Source organism: Dipodomys merriami, unplaced genomic scaffold (genome assembly GCF_024711535.1).
Source record: "Dipodomys merriami isolate MVZ:Mamm:240054 unplaced genomic scaffold, mDipMer1.0.p SCAF_15, whole genome shotgun sequence".
NCBI lineage: Eukaryota > Metazoa > Chordata > Mammalia > Rodentia > Heteromyidae > Dipodomys > Dipodomys merriami.
Window position 1 is genome coordinate 23,813,241 of NW_027202826.1, and position 18,911 is coordinate 23,832,151.

The following is an 18,911-nucleotide window of genomic DNA, read 5'->3' on the forward strand; positions in this document are numbered from 1 at the left end:
TATATACATGTATACATATATGATATTCATATATGTACATATATACTATATATACATAGCATATATATAGTATATACATATATACTATATATCTACACATATATAGTACATACTATATATACCATATATGTACATATATACATATGTGTGTGTATATATATATATATATACACACACACATATATATTGCCGGAGACTGGGACTCAAACTCAGTATCTGATGCTTTGGCTCATTGGCTGACAATCTACCACCTGAGTCATGCCTCCAGACCCAGGGTTGAGTCTTTCTCTCTCTCTCTCTCAACTAGAATGAGTATGAAATATCCTCATCTTAATACAGGCTTGGATGAGACAAATGTATGATTCATTGAAGAATTTGCATAGTAGGGAAATGAAAATAACCACTGAAGGATTTGAAGTGTGGAGTACAATATCACTAATATACACTTAAATCTTGACATCAAACATGTCATGATCTGGAGAAAAGAACACAAAAAGCTATGCAGAAACTTGTAAGCAAGGAAGAAATGATCAGTATATGTACTTTTCTTTCCTGTTTCTACCATTTCTGCTAGACACCACTTCTAAAACTTATGTATGATATTCAGCATATAGTAAGCAAATAAGCTAAATAAATATGATATTTCCCGCATTGGAGATTGTTGTTACCTAAAGCATATTAACTCAGGCTGGGGACCCATCCTTCCCACCTCAGGCTCTGAGCATAGCAGTTGTGCCAGGATCTCTCTTCAGTCTACCCCTGTCCCAACCTTACCACAACCTCACCCTTGTTCAAACCCTCTTCGCCTACATCCAGGCATCCTCCACCTAATTGCCTTTCTGCTTTTAGTTTCCTGCAGTCTTTCTGCACAATGCTGCCCAAGTGAACTTCTACAAAGCTGAGGTTCATACTTGGCTTTAAACATCATCTGCTGCCTATCTATAGCTTTGGGAAGACCTTAGGCCTTTGTGGTAGTTGAAAGTGAACCCCATACGCAGGCCTCCACATTCCAAGACCTTTAGCTGGAAGTTGCAAAAAGAGGCCTGTTTCTCACCCTGTCTCTGGCCTTTCCATAAATCAGAGCTCAGTGACCCTGCCTGGGTGGATGGGGAGGGAGGAGGTAGGTCTCCAAAGCACCTTTATGATGGGACTTTTTCATGGAATTTCTCAATGTTATTGTAGAGTTGTACATTATTTCCACGCTTATTTCTACATTTACTCTCGACACCTTTCATCATGCACAGAAGCTGCTACTTGGTTATTGCTCGGCGTGTCACAATGAGTTTAATCATCTCTTCATTCACTTTAGCAGCTAAGAGGCCATCGGCTGCCAGGCAATGTGCTAGTACAGGAGAGATGGCTGTCATCAAAAACACACACAAAACTACATGTCTGCCTTGACATTACGTTCCAGTGAATGGTGAAAACAAATCCATGGTCAAACTGTATCAAGTGGCAAGTGCTAAAACAAAGAGGGAGCAGGGAATGGGAGAAGCAGATGGGCAGGTATTTTAGAATGGGGAAGGTGCTGGTGAGCGGCACTATGATACACTTAAAAGATCTGAGGGGGGGGCTGGGAAGGTGGCTCAGTGGTAGAGCGCTTGCCTTACATGTCTGAGGGCCTGGGTTCAATTCCCCAGCACCACATAAGCAAAAAGAAAAAAGCCGGACGTGGCACTATGGCTCAAGTGGTAGAGCGCTAGCCTTGAGCTGAAGAGCTGAGGGACAGTGCCCAGGCCCAGAGTTCAGGCCCCACGACCAGACCCCCTCCCCCCCCAAAAAAAGATCTGAGAGGGGTCAAGCAAACCACCTGCATATAGAAGGGGAAGAATCCTTCAGGAGAGAGGGGCGAGCAGGCTGACAACTAGAAACACGAGTGCTCCAAGATCACCAAGGAGGCCAAAGGTGCATTAGAAGGAGAAGGGGAATTGGATGCAGAAGGGATATTGTATTTAAATGGCCCAGCAAGGCCTTGTGAGCATAATGTGTTTATGTTGACTATGATTTAAAAAAAAATAATGAGTATCAAGGGGCCGGTGGCTTATACCTGTAATCCTAGCCACTCAGGAGGTTGAGATCTGAGGATCACAGTTCAAAGCCAGCTTGGGCAGGAAAGTCTGAGACTCTCATCTCAAACTCCTCAGAAAAAGCCAGAAGTGGTGCTGTGGTTCAAGTGAAAGAGAGCTAGTCTTGAGCAAAAGAAACTCAGGCCCAGGCCCTAAATTCAAGCTCCAGGATTGGCAAAAATAATAAGAAGGATGATTAAAGATATACATAAAGTCTAGTTTTCTTATATCACTCTAGATAGGAATGGAAATATTTTCACCCATTTGTTCACTTGAGTCATTCTAACATGACTGATTTATTACAACAGAATCCTGACTATTGGAGCTACTAAATTCCACCTAGAGGAAGAAATGAAATTCATGGTTTCTAGAGGATTGGAAAGCATAAAGCATCTTTGTTACCCTACCTCATAACCATTGAGAGTGTTCTATCTATGTATGTCAGCCTGAGGTCTCTAAAAGTCATTATACAAAGGGATGGCAGGGGAAAAACAGAGAAGGAGGCAACAGTGCTTGATATGTACTCATTACCTTGCTCATGTAACTGTATTTTCACAATAAAAATGTATTTAAAATAAGTCATTATACAAATAATAGATGAAATCACCAATTCAAGTTCATCTTCCCAATATAGAGGTAAGCACTAGATGATTTCCATGCTAACCCATTGGGTGTACTTTGCAGTTCAGACATCACTCTTAAAAGCTTTTTCATTGATAGATCATGGAACAGAAAAAAAAATAATGAATTTTTCTGACACCATTGATGCTAGCCCAGATTCGATGGAGGTATTAATTACTTAAACAGGATGCAGAATTTTCTAAATGATGTGCTCTAGGGTGCCTCTTGGGAGGTGTTTTAAGGCAGGTTCTGGTTGCCTGCTATTAGGAAATGATGTAGGGAGCGCACATAGTTCCTGCTCTGTCCCTGATGGCTAACAGTAAAATTTGAAGCTCTGAAAGCTGCTGGCCATTGCTGGATATGAGAAAGCACAACCAGCTTCTGTAATCACACACACACACACACACACACACACACACACACACACACACACACACACACACACACACACACACACACACACACACACACACACACACACACACACACACACACACACACACACACACACACACACACACACACACACACACAGACACACACACACAGACACAGACACACAGACACACAGACACACAGACACACACACACACACACAGACACACAGACACACACACACACACACACACAACCACAGGGAGCAAAAATAAGGCGGCCCATCTGGAAGGATAGATAACAGCTCCCAACTATTAGGCCATTTAAAATGATTTCCTTCTAGAGTTAACAATATTTACATGCTTTAGTAAAAGATAGGCAAGGTGAAGATAAAAGGTTTTCAAGTCTGTTTCTATTAAGAAGAACAACAACATGTAAAATATAATCATCAGGCATTAATGCCAGCTTCTCTCAATGGCAAATGTGTAACTGACTTGAATTACAACTTTTTGAAAGTTATGAACCTGGTCAATTATATTGAAAGACTATAAAATATATGAGGAGAAAAAAGCAATCGGGCACTAGTGGTTACTGCCTATAATCCTGACTACTCAGGAGGCTGACGTCTGAGACTTGAGGTTTAAGGTAAGCCCAGGCAGACAAATATGAGAGATTCATATCTCCAATTAACCAGCAAAAAGTCAGAACTGCAGGCATAGCTCAAGTGATAGAGCGCCAGATATAAGTATAAAAACTAAGAGTGTGGGGCTGGGAGTGTAGCTTAGTTATAGAGTGCTTGCCTAGCATGCATGAAGCCCTGGGTTCGATTCCTCAGTACCACATATACAGAAAAAAAGCTGGAAGTGGCCCTGTGGCTCAAGAGGTAGAGTGCTAGCTAGCCTTGAATAAAAGAGGCTCAGGGACAGTGCCCGGGCCCTGAGTTCAAGCCCCAGGACTGGCAAAAACAAAACAAAATAAAAACTAAGAGTGTGAGGCCCTGAGTTCAAGCCCCAATACATGCACAAGAAAGAGAAAGAGAGAGACTTTAAAATTCTGTTGATCAAAGTTCCACCATTATTTTACTTTTCAAACTATCGTTAAGTCCACCACTGGAAAGAATCCTCAGTTTTAAAGCAACTGTTTCGGTTTCAGTACTATCACTCCATAATTCCTATTATTTGAAAGCATTCCTTTAAAACCTGGAGTCTGTTAATAAAATGGCATGGTATGCCATTTATTCACAAGTGGAGTAATTTTTTTTTAAAGAAAAAGACATATTCTTTCTGTCCTCCCTGTCTGGCATGTTGACTTTGGAGGGAATTATTAAACCAGGATGATTCATTTATTGGTATTCTCCAAAACCCCGAGTCCATGACCTTGTGAAGGGAGGTCTCTTACAGCTCAGGAAATTAAAGGGGTAATACATCTTTCTCACCACTTGACAAAACCAGAACCTAGAATTAAATACCACCAGCGGATTAAAGACAGATCGAGGTGTTTAAGAATCTATGTTTCGATCAGGTTCCAAAACAGAGACTCTATATTGCCTTTCACCAGATATCCTCAGCTGAAATTAGGTAACTCTGTTTCTTCTAAATATTTGCTGAGTCCCAAATTGAAATGATCCCAAAAGAAAGAAAAATTAACAGGTTCCTAGCCCTCTGTGATTACATATACTTCCCTTACATACCATAAAGGGAAAAGATTTATGATTTATAAAGGCCTAGCACCCACACTACACATAGTAAAAATATTTCTACCCAGTACAATATAAGTACTTTTCCTATTTTAAATCAATAATTCTGACAAGTGTTGGCCCTTAGAATTGAAACATTTCATGATCCATGAAGGTCTTAAATTATATATATATATGCATATATATTACATGGTGTATATCTGGTTATGTCATTATGTATATCAGAATATACTATATTATATATATATGCTTATATATATATATATGTTCAGACTCTCTTTCCATCCATATAGAGCAGTGTGTGTAAGGGAATTTGTATAAGGTGGAAACATACTATATTTTCAAATCCTAGGCTAGCTATTTGTCATATATAGTTACTAACACCTCTTGCAATTTGTAGGAAAGTAAATTTCAATTAATTGAAACAAATCGAAGTAGTCACATATAGTTAGTAGATACGGTATTGGAGCATATGGATTTAAATTGTAACGTACATCAACCTACAATTAAGTGAATTGGATTCTAGCTATCACCTACTTTACAATCCTGACCAAGTGACTCAGGATGCTGTATTTTTATTGGTGAAGTGATAAACTAGATGCTTTCTATAATTTTTTGGAAAAATCTCTTATATCCAACTTAAAAATAAGCACATAGCATGAGTAGAAATTTATGTAATAATTTCTCATCCTGTTTAAGGTTTTCTTCCTTTAAAACAATATGACTGTCTATTTCACTTATATACAATAAACATAATATGCACCTGTGCATTTTAACAGAAAAAACGCAAGGTGACAGGCCCTTACAGTTGGTAGGCAGCTCACGTCGTTAAGTCTTACCACTTTCTTTGGATGAGCAATCTAAATCTAGATATCTTAATTTGTCCAATATAATATAGAGGGTTTTTTTTTTTTAAAGAACTTTAGCTGGAGCCAGTGTAAAAGAGAGCTATCTACAGAACCAAGTCATAGCCTAGAGGTCATGAAGAACAACCAAATGAAACAATGGTAGACTATGCGTCACCTATTCAAGTCTTTGAGATTATCTTTCTGTACTTATGTTGCACAATCAGGCTTCTAAATCGCTGTTGAGAATGCTTCCTTTATTCTGTGTCTAAGGGAGAGCACTAGCTTCAAAGGAAAACTCCTTTGTGTTACCCACTAAAGAAGTCTGGGCTCATGGGCCTCAACACATTTCCTCTGAGCTGGGCCATAGGAAAGGCATTGGGAGGGCACCATAGAAAGTAGGCCTCACTGGTCTAAGCCCTTGTGGCGCAGTGGGGAAAGTGAGCAAGCATTATAGGCTTGGGATAAAGGCACTGAGGAGGTGGAAGACTTGGTTGGAGTGGTATTTTTATGTACTTCACGGGCAATCTGATTAAGGCAGATAATAAAGAATTTGAATGGTTGCTAAAGTCCTCTAACAGGCAGGGTGCACCGCTGATGGTTTTGACATACAAGATTTCATTATCAACATCGATTCTGCTAACTGTGCTCAGGTGATTTTCTTCCTCTGTTTGTGATTGAAAAGTTTGGGAGAGTTTTCTTTCTCTGCTAGCCCCAATCTAGGAAGATAACTCTGATCTTGTTTCTAATGTCAGCCAAGGCTGGCCAAGAAAACGAGCAAATCAAAGTCCAACTAAGTAAAAGGATGAGTTTTTTTGTCAAATGTGGCTCACAGAAGCACAGCACAGCTGAAGACATGGAAAGCAAGCCTGGACATACTACTCGTTATTTAGAATTACACAGAAGCAATTTCAATGCTCAGGGTATTAAATAATGCTTACAATGGCACTATAGTCACTTGGCCCAAATGGAATAAAATGTGTTAACATTTCATGCTAACTAAACACACTCGTAAGTATCTATAAATTTTTCAGACTAGTCCAAATTTCACATCAACGGACAATTCTTTTTCTGAGTTCTGAATTCTCAGTTATCACCAAAGCCCATTAAACAAATATTTTAGCATTTTTATCATTCAGAATGCAATGAATGGACATATTATCAAGTTTATATACTTTTAGGAGAAGGGAGAGAAAGGAGCTTAAAATGCTTCAGAATAGGGAATGTGATAATGACTATGAAACCTCAGATACAGACACTTTGAGCCAAACTATGAAACCTCAGATACAGACACTTTGAGCCAAAAAATAATTTAATGGTATATAATGACATATTTAAAAATACCATCCCTCTTTCATGTTTTAAGAACTTTTGCATTTGTCAAAGAAAGAAACAATAGAATACCTGAAGGAGAGTACTTTGAAAAATACTATTTTAAGCCAGGTGCTGGTAGTTCATGCCTTTAATAGTCATTCAGGAGACTGAGATTCGAAAATAGTGGTTCAAAGCCAGCCTGATCAGAAAACTCCTTGAGACTTGATCTTCAAGGAACCACAAAAATGCCAGCCTAGAGGTATGGCTCATTGGGAGAGTACCAGCCATGAACAAAAAATAACAAAACAGAACCCATGACAGTGTGAGATCCTGAGTTCAAGTCCTGATGCCAGCACACAAAAATCACACACACACACACACACACACACACACACACACACACACACACACACACACACACACACACATTTAAATTTCTGAAGAGCTGGAAAATAGCGATCACTCATGCCCAAATCTAACATCTGAGAGCATCCAGTTGTGGTCAGCCCTTAGTTTTATTCTTGTGTCTAGTTTTATCAGACAGTGGGTCTGTTCTTTTTTAGAAAAAGTCAACTTTAAGCTCCAAATTCTGTCTTTTAAAATCTCACCCTGAACTTCTCTGAAAACCCAAAGGCCACGTAGACAGAGACACATGGCAGGCTTCAGCACATGCAGAAATGCCTGAACTGCAGTTTTTCTTTTGTCACTGTATCATCGATGCTGCTAATCTCAGATGGTTAGTCCTGCAATTATGGAGCATCTACCTTGGATTATGAAAACTCATTCTCTACCTGATGCCCCGACCCATAGTTTTCTAAGAGCTTATCTTTGGATGCTTCTAGCTCTTCATTTCATCATCTGAGACACTGTATATTTAAAACAACCCCCCAGGGCTTTCAAGTGCCCCAGCTCAGCATGTACTGCTTTCCACACAGAGTATATCTGAGAGAACATGGAAAAGAGGAGAACAGTGGTCTGCATTATGTTCTGTCTGCTTTCACTGGTGGATGAGAAAATGAAAAGTTGATAATGTTAGATGATGTGCTACCTAGAAGGTCAAAGTAACAATGAATAGGGCAAACACAAAGTACTACCAGCTGTAGTTGGTATGCATATGTGTGTGTGTGTATATATCTTAATTTTAATCAACTGTTCTAAGCCCTTACCTTTGATTGCCTTTGTATATGTTAAGTTTTCTTACTGGATATTTACCAGTAATATTACACATTTAGGGAATTCTTCATAGCTCATAAAATATTTCATATGAGTTTTTCATTTGCTGCTTATCATAATCCAGCAAGACAGATGGAATAAATTTTTATATTTTATGGATTACAATATAGACACTCACTTATTCTATAGTAGTTTCATGACCAAAGCTTCTGGGTTAGTATATATCCTTCTCTGCCAGATTTCAAGTTAGAACATGTGGATGCATACAATATTTGAAAGCAAATTTCTAGGAAGTATATATCTGATTAAAACTTACAATTATATTACTAGTATTTTCTCTCCTCTTTGAGATGGGTGAAGATGTACGGGTATTATTCAATTCATTAAGCAGAAGCAGTGATATTAAAAAAAAGATGTTTAGAACAGAGAAATATTTCATATTATGCAAATATATATGATCAAAAATCTAGTTTTCTGGGAAAAGGAATTTAGGGGTTATATCCCTTTACAGAAAGACTCTGAGTAGGATTGCTTGAAACTGAAATATCCTAGCACACTAAAAATATTTTGATTTATGAAAACCTGATTCATACAAAACTTTACAGGAATCCATCTGCTATATAAATCCATGCTCACCTGTAATTTACTCCAGAGAGAAGAACTGAGTAATACTAATAATAACATTCTTATATAGTCCTTCATTATATATTTTAAAGTGTTTTTCCCCCTAATTTACTGCATTTGTCTTTGGTAACCTTTTAAGACAGGCGGAAAGGGTATTATCCTTTCTTTACAGATGAGTAATTGAGAGGTTAAGTGATTTTCTCAAGGTCAGACATTCATTCATTCATTTACTACTCTGACTGATGTTGTTTTAACGGGCAGGTGGAGGGGGGTCAGCTGAGGAAGTAAGGCTCTTCCTTTTTTTTTTTTTAAGCCAGCTGTGAAGGCTATTACGATGGAGGCAGATGACCTCACAAATACAACGTTGAATGAAAGAAGCCAGGCCCCAGTGTGTACATACTGTAGGCTTCAATTACATAAAATTCAAATTCAGGCAAAGCTAATCCATGATGACAGGGTCAGTGGTGGCCACTTTGGGGACAGAGATTGGGGCGTAAAGGAAGGTTCATGATAGCATTCAATACTGATCTGTTTTATACATAGTTACATTCACTTTGTGAAAATTCACTGAGATGGCCACTACAATCTATTTCAGAGATTTTTTTCACTACAGGGAATTCTACATTATTTCAAAGAGTAATTTCTAAAGTCACTTTTAAATGTGCCTTAAAGGTTCAGTAAATATATCCCAGGAACATCTGTGATTCCAATTAAGTTTCTTAGCTGCACTGAAAAATGAAAGAGACTACAAACCAATCTGAACGTGTTAAAGAGAGAAGAAAAGGTATTTAGACAAAGAGCCATAACTATCTGCATTTGAGAATGTTTTTTGAGGAATTGAAGTACACTAAAACAACACAATTCATTTTGGACCAGGTCAAATATGTAAGACTGAATGATATCAGAGTAGATTCTGGGAATATCTCAGTGCTTTGGCAGGTACTTACTATGCCTAAAATCTTTAATTAAATCTCACATTCTAAACAAGGGATTCCAAGAAAATAGAGACTATGTTATTATTTGCCTGGCAAAAATCCTTCAAGAAAGGTAAAAATAGGGGGCTGGGAAGGTGGCTCAGTGGTAGAGCGCTTGCCTTGCATGCATGAGGTCCTGGGTTCAATTCCTCAGCACCACATAAGCAATAAGAAAAAAGCCGGAAGTGGTGCTGTGGCTCAAGTGGTAGAGAGCTAGCCTTGAGCTGAAGAGCTGAGGGACAGTGCCCAGGCCCAGAGTTCAGGCCCCAAGACTGGACCCAAAAAGAAAGAAAGAAAGAAAGGAAGGAAGAAAGAAAGAAAGAAAGGTAAAAATATACACATATTCTTTAGCAGTACCAGAGTTTAAACTCAGGACCTCATGCTTGCTTAGCTGGCATGCTACCACTTGAGCCATTCCTCCAGCTTGGCTTTTTGCTGTTTATTGAGCTTACTCTCTGGTCTCAGCAAGTTATTACCTGATTTCTCTCCTACACTCAAAGGATATACAAATCTATGTGTCTATATATGTCTGTATGAAGTCATTTCATGTGTGTGTGTGTGTCTGTGTGTATGCTGGTCCTAGGGCTTGAACTCAGGGCCTGGCACTGTCCTTGAGCTGTTTTTGCTCAAGGCTAGCATTCTACCACTTGAGCCACATCTCCACTTCCAGCATTTTTGGTAGTTAACTGGAGATAAGAGTCTCATGGACTTTCCTGGCTGGCTGGCATGAACCTAGAATTACAGGTATGAGCCACTGATATTGGCAACATTTTTTTTTTAAGTGACAAAGAACCAAGAGGCACAACAGTTTCATTCTGGATGGAGCCCTTTGGATAAAGAAAAACCTAAATAACTGGACAAGGTTTCCTGTGCTAGTTCAGTTACTTATACCTAACTAAATGGGTTGTTTTCAACAAACTGATATATTCTGAACTTTATCTCCCTGACAGCAGAGCTACCCAATCAACTTCCTTCCTTCTGCAGCATTTTTTTTTTTTGGTGTGGGGGGGTCCAGTGGTGGGGTCTGAACTCTGGGCCTGGGCACTGTCCTTCCACCCTTCAGCTCAAGTCTAGCACTCTACCACTTGAGCCACAGCGCCACTTCCGGCTTTTTTCTTTTTGCTTATGTGGTGCTGAGGAATTGAACCCAGGGCCTCATGCATGCAAGGCAAACGCTCTACCACTGAGCCACCTTCCCAGCCCATGCAGCATCTTTCTTATGCCCACCAACTTTCCGCTCTTCTGCTCTGCATCATCTCTGTACATGTGTCTAATCATGCATCACATGATGCACAGGCTGTATTACTCTTTAACTTTCAAGAATTTCACATTTTTGCAATTAATCAGATGAGGGAAACATTTGTCACACTTTTTTTTAATGGTACTGAGGCAATATAAATGAGGAAAACTGAGGCCTGGTGAAGGCATCTCAGAAACAAGGTATCTTTGAAACAAGCACTATCTTTGCTTCTAAGACAGACAACTGGATGTCTTCCTTATTTCTAGGATAAACATCTGTTTTATGGCAGGGTGCATTCTTACCTGGAAATGCCCAACACCATTAAGACACCTATCTCTGCCTAACTTGGACCCCCTGCCTTTACCACACAAATACCCCTGATGCCAAAGAGTGTCTCTTCTTTAGAGCACCCACACTCTGTAAGAGCCTGTCTCCACCGCTCTGCTTTTCTGTTTGTCTGCATGCCTGCATGCCTGTTTGCTTACTTACTTAATAAAGCTCCACCAAGTTTTCTTACCATTGTGACTTGTCCAGAAATTCTTATTCTGAGATTGAAGTCAAGGGCCCCAAGTGAAGACTCCCTTCACAAACCTTCACCTGCATCCTGCATTGAACTCAGAGCCTTGAGCATTCTCAGCTTGCTTGCCCATAGCTGGGACTCTACCACTTGACCCATACCTCCAGCCTAGCTTTTTGCTGGTTAATTGGAGATAGAGTCTCAAGGATCTCTACTTAAGCTGGTTTTGAACTCCCATCCTCCAGATCTTAGCCTCGTGAGTAGCGACTGGTGCCTGGCTATCATACACAATCCTGGACATAGTTTTATTTAAAAAAAAAACCTGGAATTTTTTAACAAATCATCTTTAGCACAGGAAAAAAAAATGAATTGAAATACTTGCCATCAAGCCTTGTTCTCCTGGCTTCCCTGGTTCTCCCTTAAAAAAAAAAAGATAATTTTAGTGATGTGTGAGTGTAATAGGCAATTTCAATCAATTGGTTGGGTTTTTTTTTCTTCCATTACTTTCTGGAACACATGAAATATGAAACACATTTTTCAGATCAGAAGAATATAATTACAGCAAGCGAATTTTGTAAACATCATAGGATTAACTAAAATTACATCATGACCTATTTACAATGAAGATGGGGTGGTGTTTTCATGAGGACAGATTTTTCTTATGCAGGGCACAAGCAGTTTCTTTTACTACAAGAAGTAAGCAACATGATGAGCATGAATTGTGATTTTTGTCTCCTGAATTAATAATGGCTAAAGTAACGTGTTTTAATAAAACTGATAGCAAAAATTCTTCCTTAGCATACCGCTGCTATCATTTCCTTTTTTTTTTAAAGGTCATTCTATTTTAATATATTGATGTCTTCCAGCACAAAGCCATAGTATTTTAGGTAACATGGTAATATTTTAGATAACGTGGAAACACTTTACATTACAAAACCGAATTAAAATAACATTAAAGTATAATTTTACTTTAACATAAAATACATATTTGTAAGTTAATATAAAACAGGCAAAAAAATTAAAGAATAGTAATTATCTCTGGGTGATAGAACTACAATTAAGTTTTTCTTTCTTAATGCTTATAAACAAACAATTATTTAATCCTCAGATTAGTAGGGAATTGGTTATCATGTTTTATTATATCATTATTATGGCTACAGATATTTTGGGTACCCCTGTCACTGTAAAGCCAATATATGCAGCTGTTACTGGTTTTGAAAATAAATACCTCTGGGTTCCTTTTTATGAAATAGTTTTATAATGGTTATTGTAGTATATAGATATTGACCCTGAGAAGATCAGTCAAGTTCAAATTATATTTGTGGATTTATTTTTGGAGGTACTGGGGATTGAACTCAGGACCTTGTACTTACAAGGCCTTGTGCTACCATTTGAGCCATTCCTCCTGTCCTTTTTGGGATTCTCTCCCTCCCTCCCTCCCTCCCCCTTCTGGACAGCCTGGATGCTGTCCCTCATCACTGATCTTCTTTGCTCAAGGCTAGCTAGCACTTACCACTTAAGCCACAGTTATACTTTTGGCTTTTTGGTGATTAATTGGAGATCAGTCTCATGGACTGATCGCTCCAGGCTGGCTTTGAACTGTGATCCTCAGATTTCAGCCTCCTATGTAGCTAGGATCACAGGGAGGAGCTACTTGTGTCTAGCTTATCCTATTTTTTTTTTTCAATTTTTAAGTAGTTGTATTTATAATTCTTTGCATTGCTGTGTTACCTTTATTAAACAGAATCATTGATCTAATGTTCTACTATTTCTTTATTTATTTTCATTATTTCTAAGTAGTTGCACAAAAAGGATTGCAATTCAACACATTAGTTTGTGAGTACAATGCATCTCAATCAATGCCACCACTGCCATTATTCTCCCTCTCTTATATTCCTGTCACTTGAAACTAAGAGTTGAGGTCACTTTTAAAGTTTTCCTATTAATATGTCCCTCATAGAAACGACCAACTGATATTAAAATCATACTTACTAATGTGCAATCCTCCCCATTGATTTTACTCTTATTTTCAGACATGTTATTTACCAAGGATTACATATGAGAAGTTTTACTTTGTGTGAAGAGCTTGGGGTTTTGTGTTTGCTGTGGACCCTTTCGAAAATGGTCTCCATCTCTCACTGTGTTTTTCACATCACAGACCTACCTGCGTGTGGTGGTGGGCGCATCTGAGAGGCCATGGCGTCTCCATCAGGCGCTTCCCGAGCCTTACCTGAACCCGTTTAGTTGCTGGCTCCGGGCCTCCCAGGTGCAGGGTTCCAGGTTGATGGAGCAGTAATGGCCTTTCCCATCATCCCCTTCTCTTCCACCCCCTCTTTCACACCACAGCCCCTTGGCCCTGCTCCATCCTCGCTCTCAGACTTCACTCTGACAGAAGACCAATGCAAACACCCATCCAGAAAGCAACTCACGGGCACTCCTGGCATGCCTCGGGGGCCATCTTTCCCTGTGTCCCCAGGGGGCCCTCTTGGCCCTGGGGGGCCCGGGGGCCCGGGAGGCCCGGCCTGTCCTTGATCACCCTGGAATGGGGAAGAAGACAGACCATCAATAACCACAGCCGATCAACACTCAGGTCTTCTTTTCAGCACTTGCAATTCATGTTATCTAATCTACATTTACACTATGAGAAGAACCAGAGCGACCAGAAACGTGAAGCCTGTCGGCAATTTACCTGCCAGCAGGGAGCAAATAAATATTCATGATGACTGAGCTGAGGAGATGTTGTTAAAATCAAAGCCGCTCAGGACCCAGCGTCTGGACTCGGGCAGAGAGTGTGTTATCACGGTATTCAGAGCTGTTATAAAACTTCTGTTTAACTTTGTCTGTGCCAAAGGGGTATCAGTTACATTCACCTTGTTCAATGGATGGCTGCATTTATAGTTTGACAGATATATTTACTTTTCATAGCCTATAAAATTTAGCCTATGTAGTTCCTGTCATATTGCCTAGCAATTTATAAATTAGCAAAGCTTTAAAAGTTCCTAAAGAGCTTAGGAATTAGATCTGTGACTGGCTCCAGTTTTTAATTTTTTCAATTAATAAAAACATAGCCTTTCTGTACCTTTTTACTTTGGTACCTTTTCTTTTTTGGCATTGGGATCACAGCTCTGCACCACCATGCCCAGAATGTTCTCTGATATAGGTTCTCTTTTTACCCTTGCAAGACACTTGCTAGTCTTCAACTGTGATCCTCCTATTTCTAGCTCCCCCCATAGCTGGGATTACAGTAGTGAACCATTGCACCCAGCCTTTTGTACTTTCATGTATAGGTCAAATGCATCTCACAAAACATAATCTTGTTCTAGTATAACTGCAAATAAAAACCCTCCCCATACTACCCATCCCCACCCAAAGAGCTCTATGGCAAAGCAACAGTATGCAGAGCAATTAACTGAATGTAAAGAAGCAATCAGAATCCAGCAAGAAGCAAGCACTACCTTAATCAGGCGGCGTTTAATGAGCTGCTGATCAGCAGAGAGAAACCCATGATTGATTTTAGGAAACACCATCTGATCAGTCAGGTGAGTTCAAAGGTTGAAGTTCAGAGATGAGAGAGTTGAAGAATAGACATCAGAAGGCCACAAGAAAGAAATAAAGATATATGCATTAGAATTATAATGATCATTAAATAAAATGGAACTCGCACTTGTGTCTGATAACAGACCTTCTGCCTTTTCTAAAAAGAAATATAACCCTCAAATGAGATCAGATTCTTTGTGTGCCTGAGTATGCAGGTCCTGTGGCTTGAACTCAGGGCCTGGGCATTGTCTCTGAGCTCTTTTGCTCAAGGCTAGCACTCTACCACTTGAGCGATAGCTCTACTTCTAGCTTGTTGGATATAAGAATCTCACAAATGTTCCTGTCTTGGCTGGCTTCGAATGGCAATCCTCAGATCTCAGCCTCCTGAGTAGCTAGGATTATAAGCGTGAGCCACCAATGCCTGAGAGATCAGTTTTTTCAGATGAAAATTAATGCTTTTTATACTCCTTTATCTTGCTGATAGTGTTGAATATATGTATATATGTGCATTTATTTATTCATTTTAACTAGTCTGTTCCCAGAGGCTGAGCTGCTGGGACTCAGCCTTCTGCACCCTGAGTAGAAAGTCCACAGACAAAGCACGAGTTCCATTTTCTGTCAGACATGTCAACCAGCATAACGCGGCATGAACCTGATTGCCACTTTATGGATGCCCAGGGCCCAGAACACTTCGACTGACTTAATTGGCTGGCAAAGCATCACAGAGCATTAAAATACATGCAAATCAACCCACGGAGGCGAGGCACACACACTGAGACAGATGTGCCCAGGTGTCTCCCAACACCTGCCTGGCCTCAGGTTCCTTCAAGCATGGTCAGGATGCATCCTCCTAAAACACACCTGACCCAAGCAATGCAGGGGAGGGCCTAGCTCCCCCACTACAGCCAACTGGCTTCCTGACAAGGGCACTCAAGTGGCTGGGCAAGCCAGTGGAATGGCTCTCCATTCTTGCGCACGTTTTTGCTGACTGCAGCTCTGACTGAGCAGGCGTGAGGATCAACCACAAACCTTGACGGTGACGATCTGATTGCTGTGCAGGGCAGCCACTGTGGGGAAGCCTGGCAGGCCCTATGGGCATAGCACAGCACCAAAACAACACGACACAAAACGTCACACAGACATGTCACTGGGAGACAAACAAGCACCTACCACTAATGCCTTCCTTTCCTGGTGTGAGTCTTGGAACATAGCCCAAAACAAAATCAAACCCAAGAGGACCTCCAAGGACCCAGACATCGTATGGCAATTCATCTAAACTGCCCCTAATGGCAAGTAGGTTGGGGGTCTACATGCGTGCATGCACACACACACACACACACACACACACACTGGTGTAACAATTTGATTCTCTAAGGTTAGTTAGTACAAATAGATAACGACAGATGTTGTTACAAAGACAACATTAATTCCTCTCTATTGAAACTCTGCTTGCAACACAGGACAGACAATTCATGTGTAAATTCTCCTAAAAAAAATGGGAAGGGAATTTTTCCATCTGATCAGAGTATTCCTGGGAATAAATGGAGTTCGTCTCACCACACACATAATCAAAATTTCTCTCTCTAACCACGGGCCGTCTCTCAGCTGCGGATCAGGCGTGCTGGCTGAGGTGGAGGATGGGAAGCTGTCTTTCATAACATGCGTGTTTCATGGTCACACTCTGCAGTAAGCACTTCTGTCATACATTTTCCCCCCAAAAACCTTGACAGTTCACACAAGCCCTTAGAGCAGAAAAGTGGTTTGGAATTATTTAACCAAGTGGGGGGAGACATATTTAGAGGCTTGCGTTTTAATAACTTCTCATTGCAGTTATCAACGAGAGATGTCTGTGAGAGACATTTTGTCTTGTCTCCATTTCTTTTTTTTTTTTTAGCAACATCTGACAGTAATGCCCTTATTCTAGCTAAAACACACATACACACACACACCAAATATGTTTATCACACAAATAAACAACCACCACAGCAATACATGGACTTAAGTTTCTTTAGATTCCCTTCCTCCCTTTCTCCTCTTCCCACCCAATGCTATTTGAAAGATGGTTTTAGTCACAAAGTTTCTAAGTTTTAAGTTTGATTAGTTTGGGGGATAGTTTCTGTTTCCTCTTCTTCTTCTCCCCTTCAATTCAGGATACGTTCTTCTTTTTAAGAAAAGCAATCAAGTTACAATATATAGACATTTCTTAGCCCTCCGGCCTTTGAGTCTTCTCTTTTAGTGCAGTGATTTCGTAGAAGCCAACCAGAGGAAATCTTATCCCCTTTTTGGCCAAACCCCTCCGATAAGGTTATGATGTAGCTGGCTAGTTTCACGGTGACCTGTGTCCTCTTTTTCTTCTCCCTAAGTAAAAAGTCCTTTAAACACAGACTTTGCACAAACTCAGAAATGCTACAAGTTGGAAAACAGATGTGTACAATTTGCTTTTGTTTTACTATGGAATATGAGTTTAAAATGTTATTAGATGGTAATGTGCCAACCTCTTTCCATCTGTGACTCATTAACCCAATATTACACAGTCCGAATTTTATATATAAACCTCATATTTATGTAACAAAGAACAAAAACAGATACAAACAAGGAGTCTATGTGGATCAGAATCTTGATTAGTGGTGATAAATCATCATGTCACTGGAAACAGAATTATCTAACAAAATAATTCTAAAAGTCTTTTAACAGCACACATGGTAGGCCTTTCAAATGTTTCTAAATATGAATGTATAAATAAACCACTCCCTATATATAGATTTGAGTATGTCCATCAGCTTGTGGTGTGATTTTTCAATAATCCTCCCCCCTCCCCCCACAACTGTACTTTCCCCACCAAAGCAAAGTTTTTTACTTGATTTGGGTTCCTATTTTAATTGAAAAAGGGAAGTGCACAGGTAATTCTCACCTATTATAGATTCTTTTCTTCAAATAGAAAAACTTTATTTGGGGAAGTTGATCTTACATTCCTCAGTGACATTAACCAGGAAAATAACTACTTTGGAGGGACTTAGAGCAAAGATTTCCTAAGGGCTTTGGGAGGTTACATGTAGCAAAGGAAAAATAGGACACGTGGAAGGATTCTCCTCTGAGCTGCAACATTTAAGATTGTGAATTTTCAAATTGGTATAAAAGTAACCCTTATGGTACAAGCCAGGGTCCTGGGGACATTCAAAGGAAACATTCCCTAAGAAGTCAACATTAATTAATGGTAAATAATTTTAATTCTTTTTTTCTGATGTTTTAACTAGGCCTAGGCACTGTCCCTTAGTTTTTTTTTCAATGCTGGCACTCTACCATTTGAGCCATAGCTCCATTTCCAGCCTTTTGGTGGTTAACTGGAGATAACAAACGCATGGACTCTTGGTTCAAAGCCACAGTTCATAAGCCTGGACTGGCTTTGAACCAAAATCTTCAGATCTCATCTTCTTCAGTAGCTAGGATTACAAGCATGAGACACCAGTGTTCTGCTTTAAATATTTTTATATAAAGCAAACACAGAGGTAAAATGCAAGTTGCATACAATTAGAACTTTTTATTCCATTTGTAATAGTAGTGAACCCCCATCTCAGGGTGGTAAACATCCTGTGCTGTTTGCAGGACTTTGCAAAGCACTGGTGCTGAGTCCTTAGCATAAGTTCCAGGCCAGAACTTCTAGGCTTCCTTAGGTATTCACAGAAATGAACTCTTTCATTAATGATGCCACTACCCTTCCCCTCCATTATCATTACCGTCCTTTCTGAATAAATGATATGGACATATTTCAGTTGGTTTTACATCTCAAAATTTTGCCTAGTACACAAATGGTTTAAGTGTGGGGAATGGGAAAGAATATCTTCAGAAGATCAAGGTGTATTGAATCCAGGAATAAGCTGAAATACTGAAATAATTTACATATTTTCACCCTAAAATATTTTTGAATTCTT

At 39.7% G+C, this 18,911-nt stretch overlaps 1 protein-coding gene across 1 annotated transcript in view; it reads right to left on the reverse strand.

The window, feature by feature from the left end:
• The window catches only part of Col25a1 (collagen type XXV alpha 1 chain), a 415,569-nt gene that overhangs the window by 102,423 nt on the left and 294,235 nt on the right, over nucleotides 1–18,911 (reverse strand). Inside the window, exons 8-10 of the mRNA XM_070022440.1 lie at nucleotides 16,012–16,071; nucleotides 13,875–13,982; nucleotides 11,828–11,863 (exon numbers count right to left, since the gene is read on the reverse strand). Coding sequence (XP_069878541.1) covers nucleotides 11,828–11,863; nucleotides 13,875–13,982; nucleotides 16,012–16,071 — 204 coding nt within the window. The remainder of the gene's footprint in view (nucleotides 1–11,827; nucleotides 11,864–13,874; nucleotides 13,983–16,011; nucleotides 16,072–18,911) is intronic.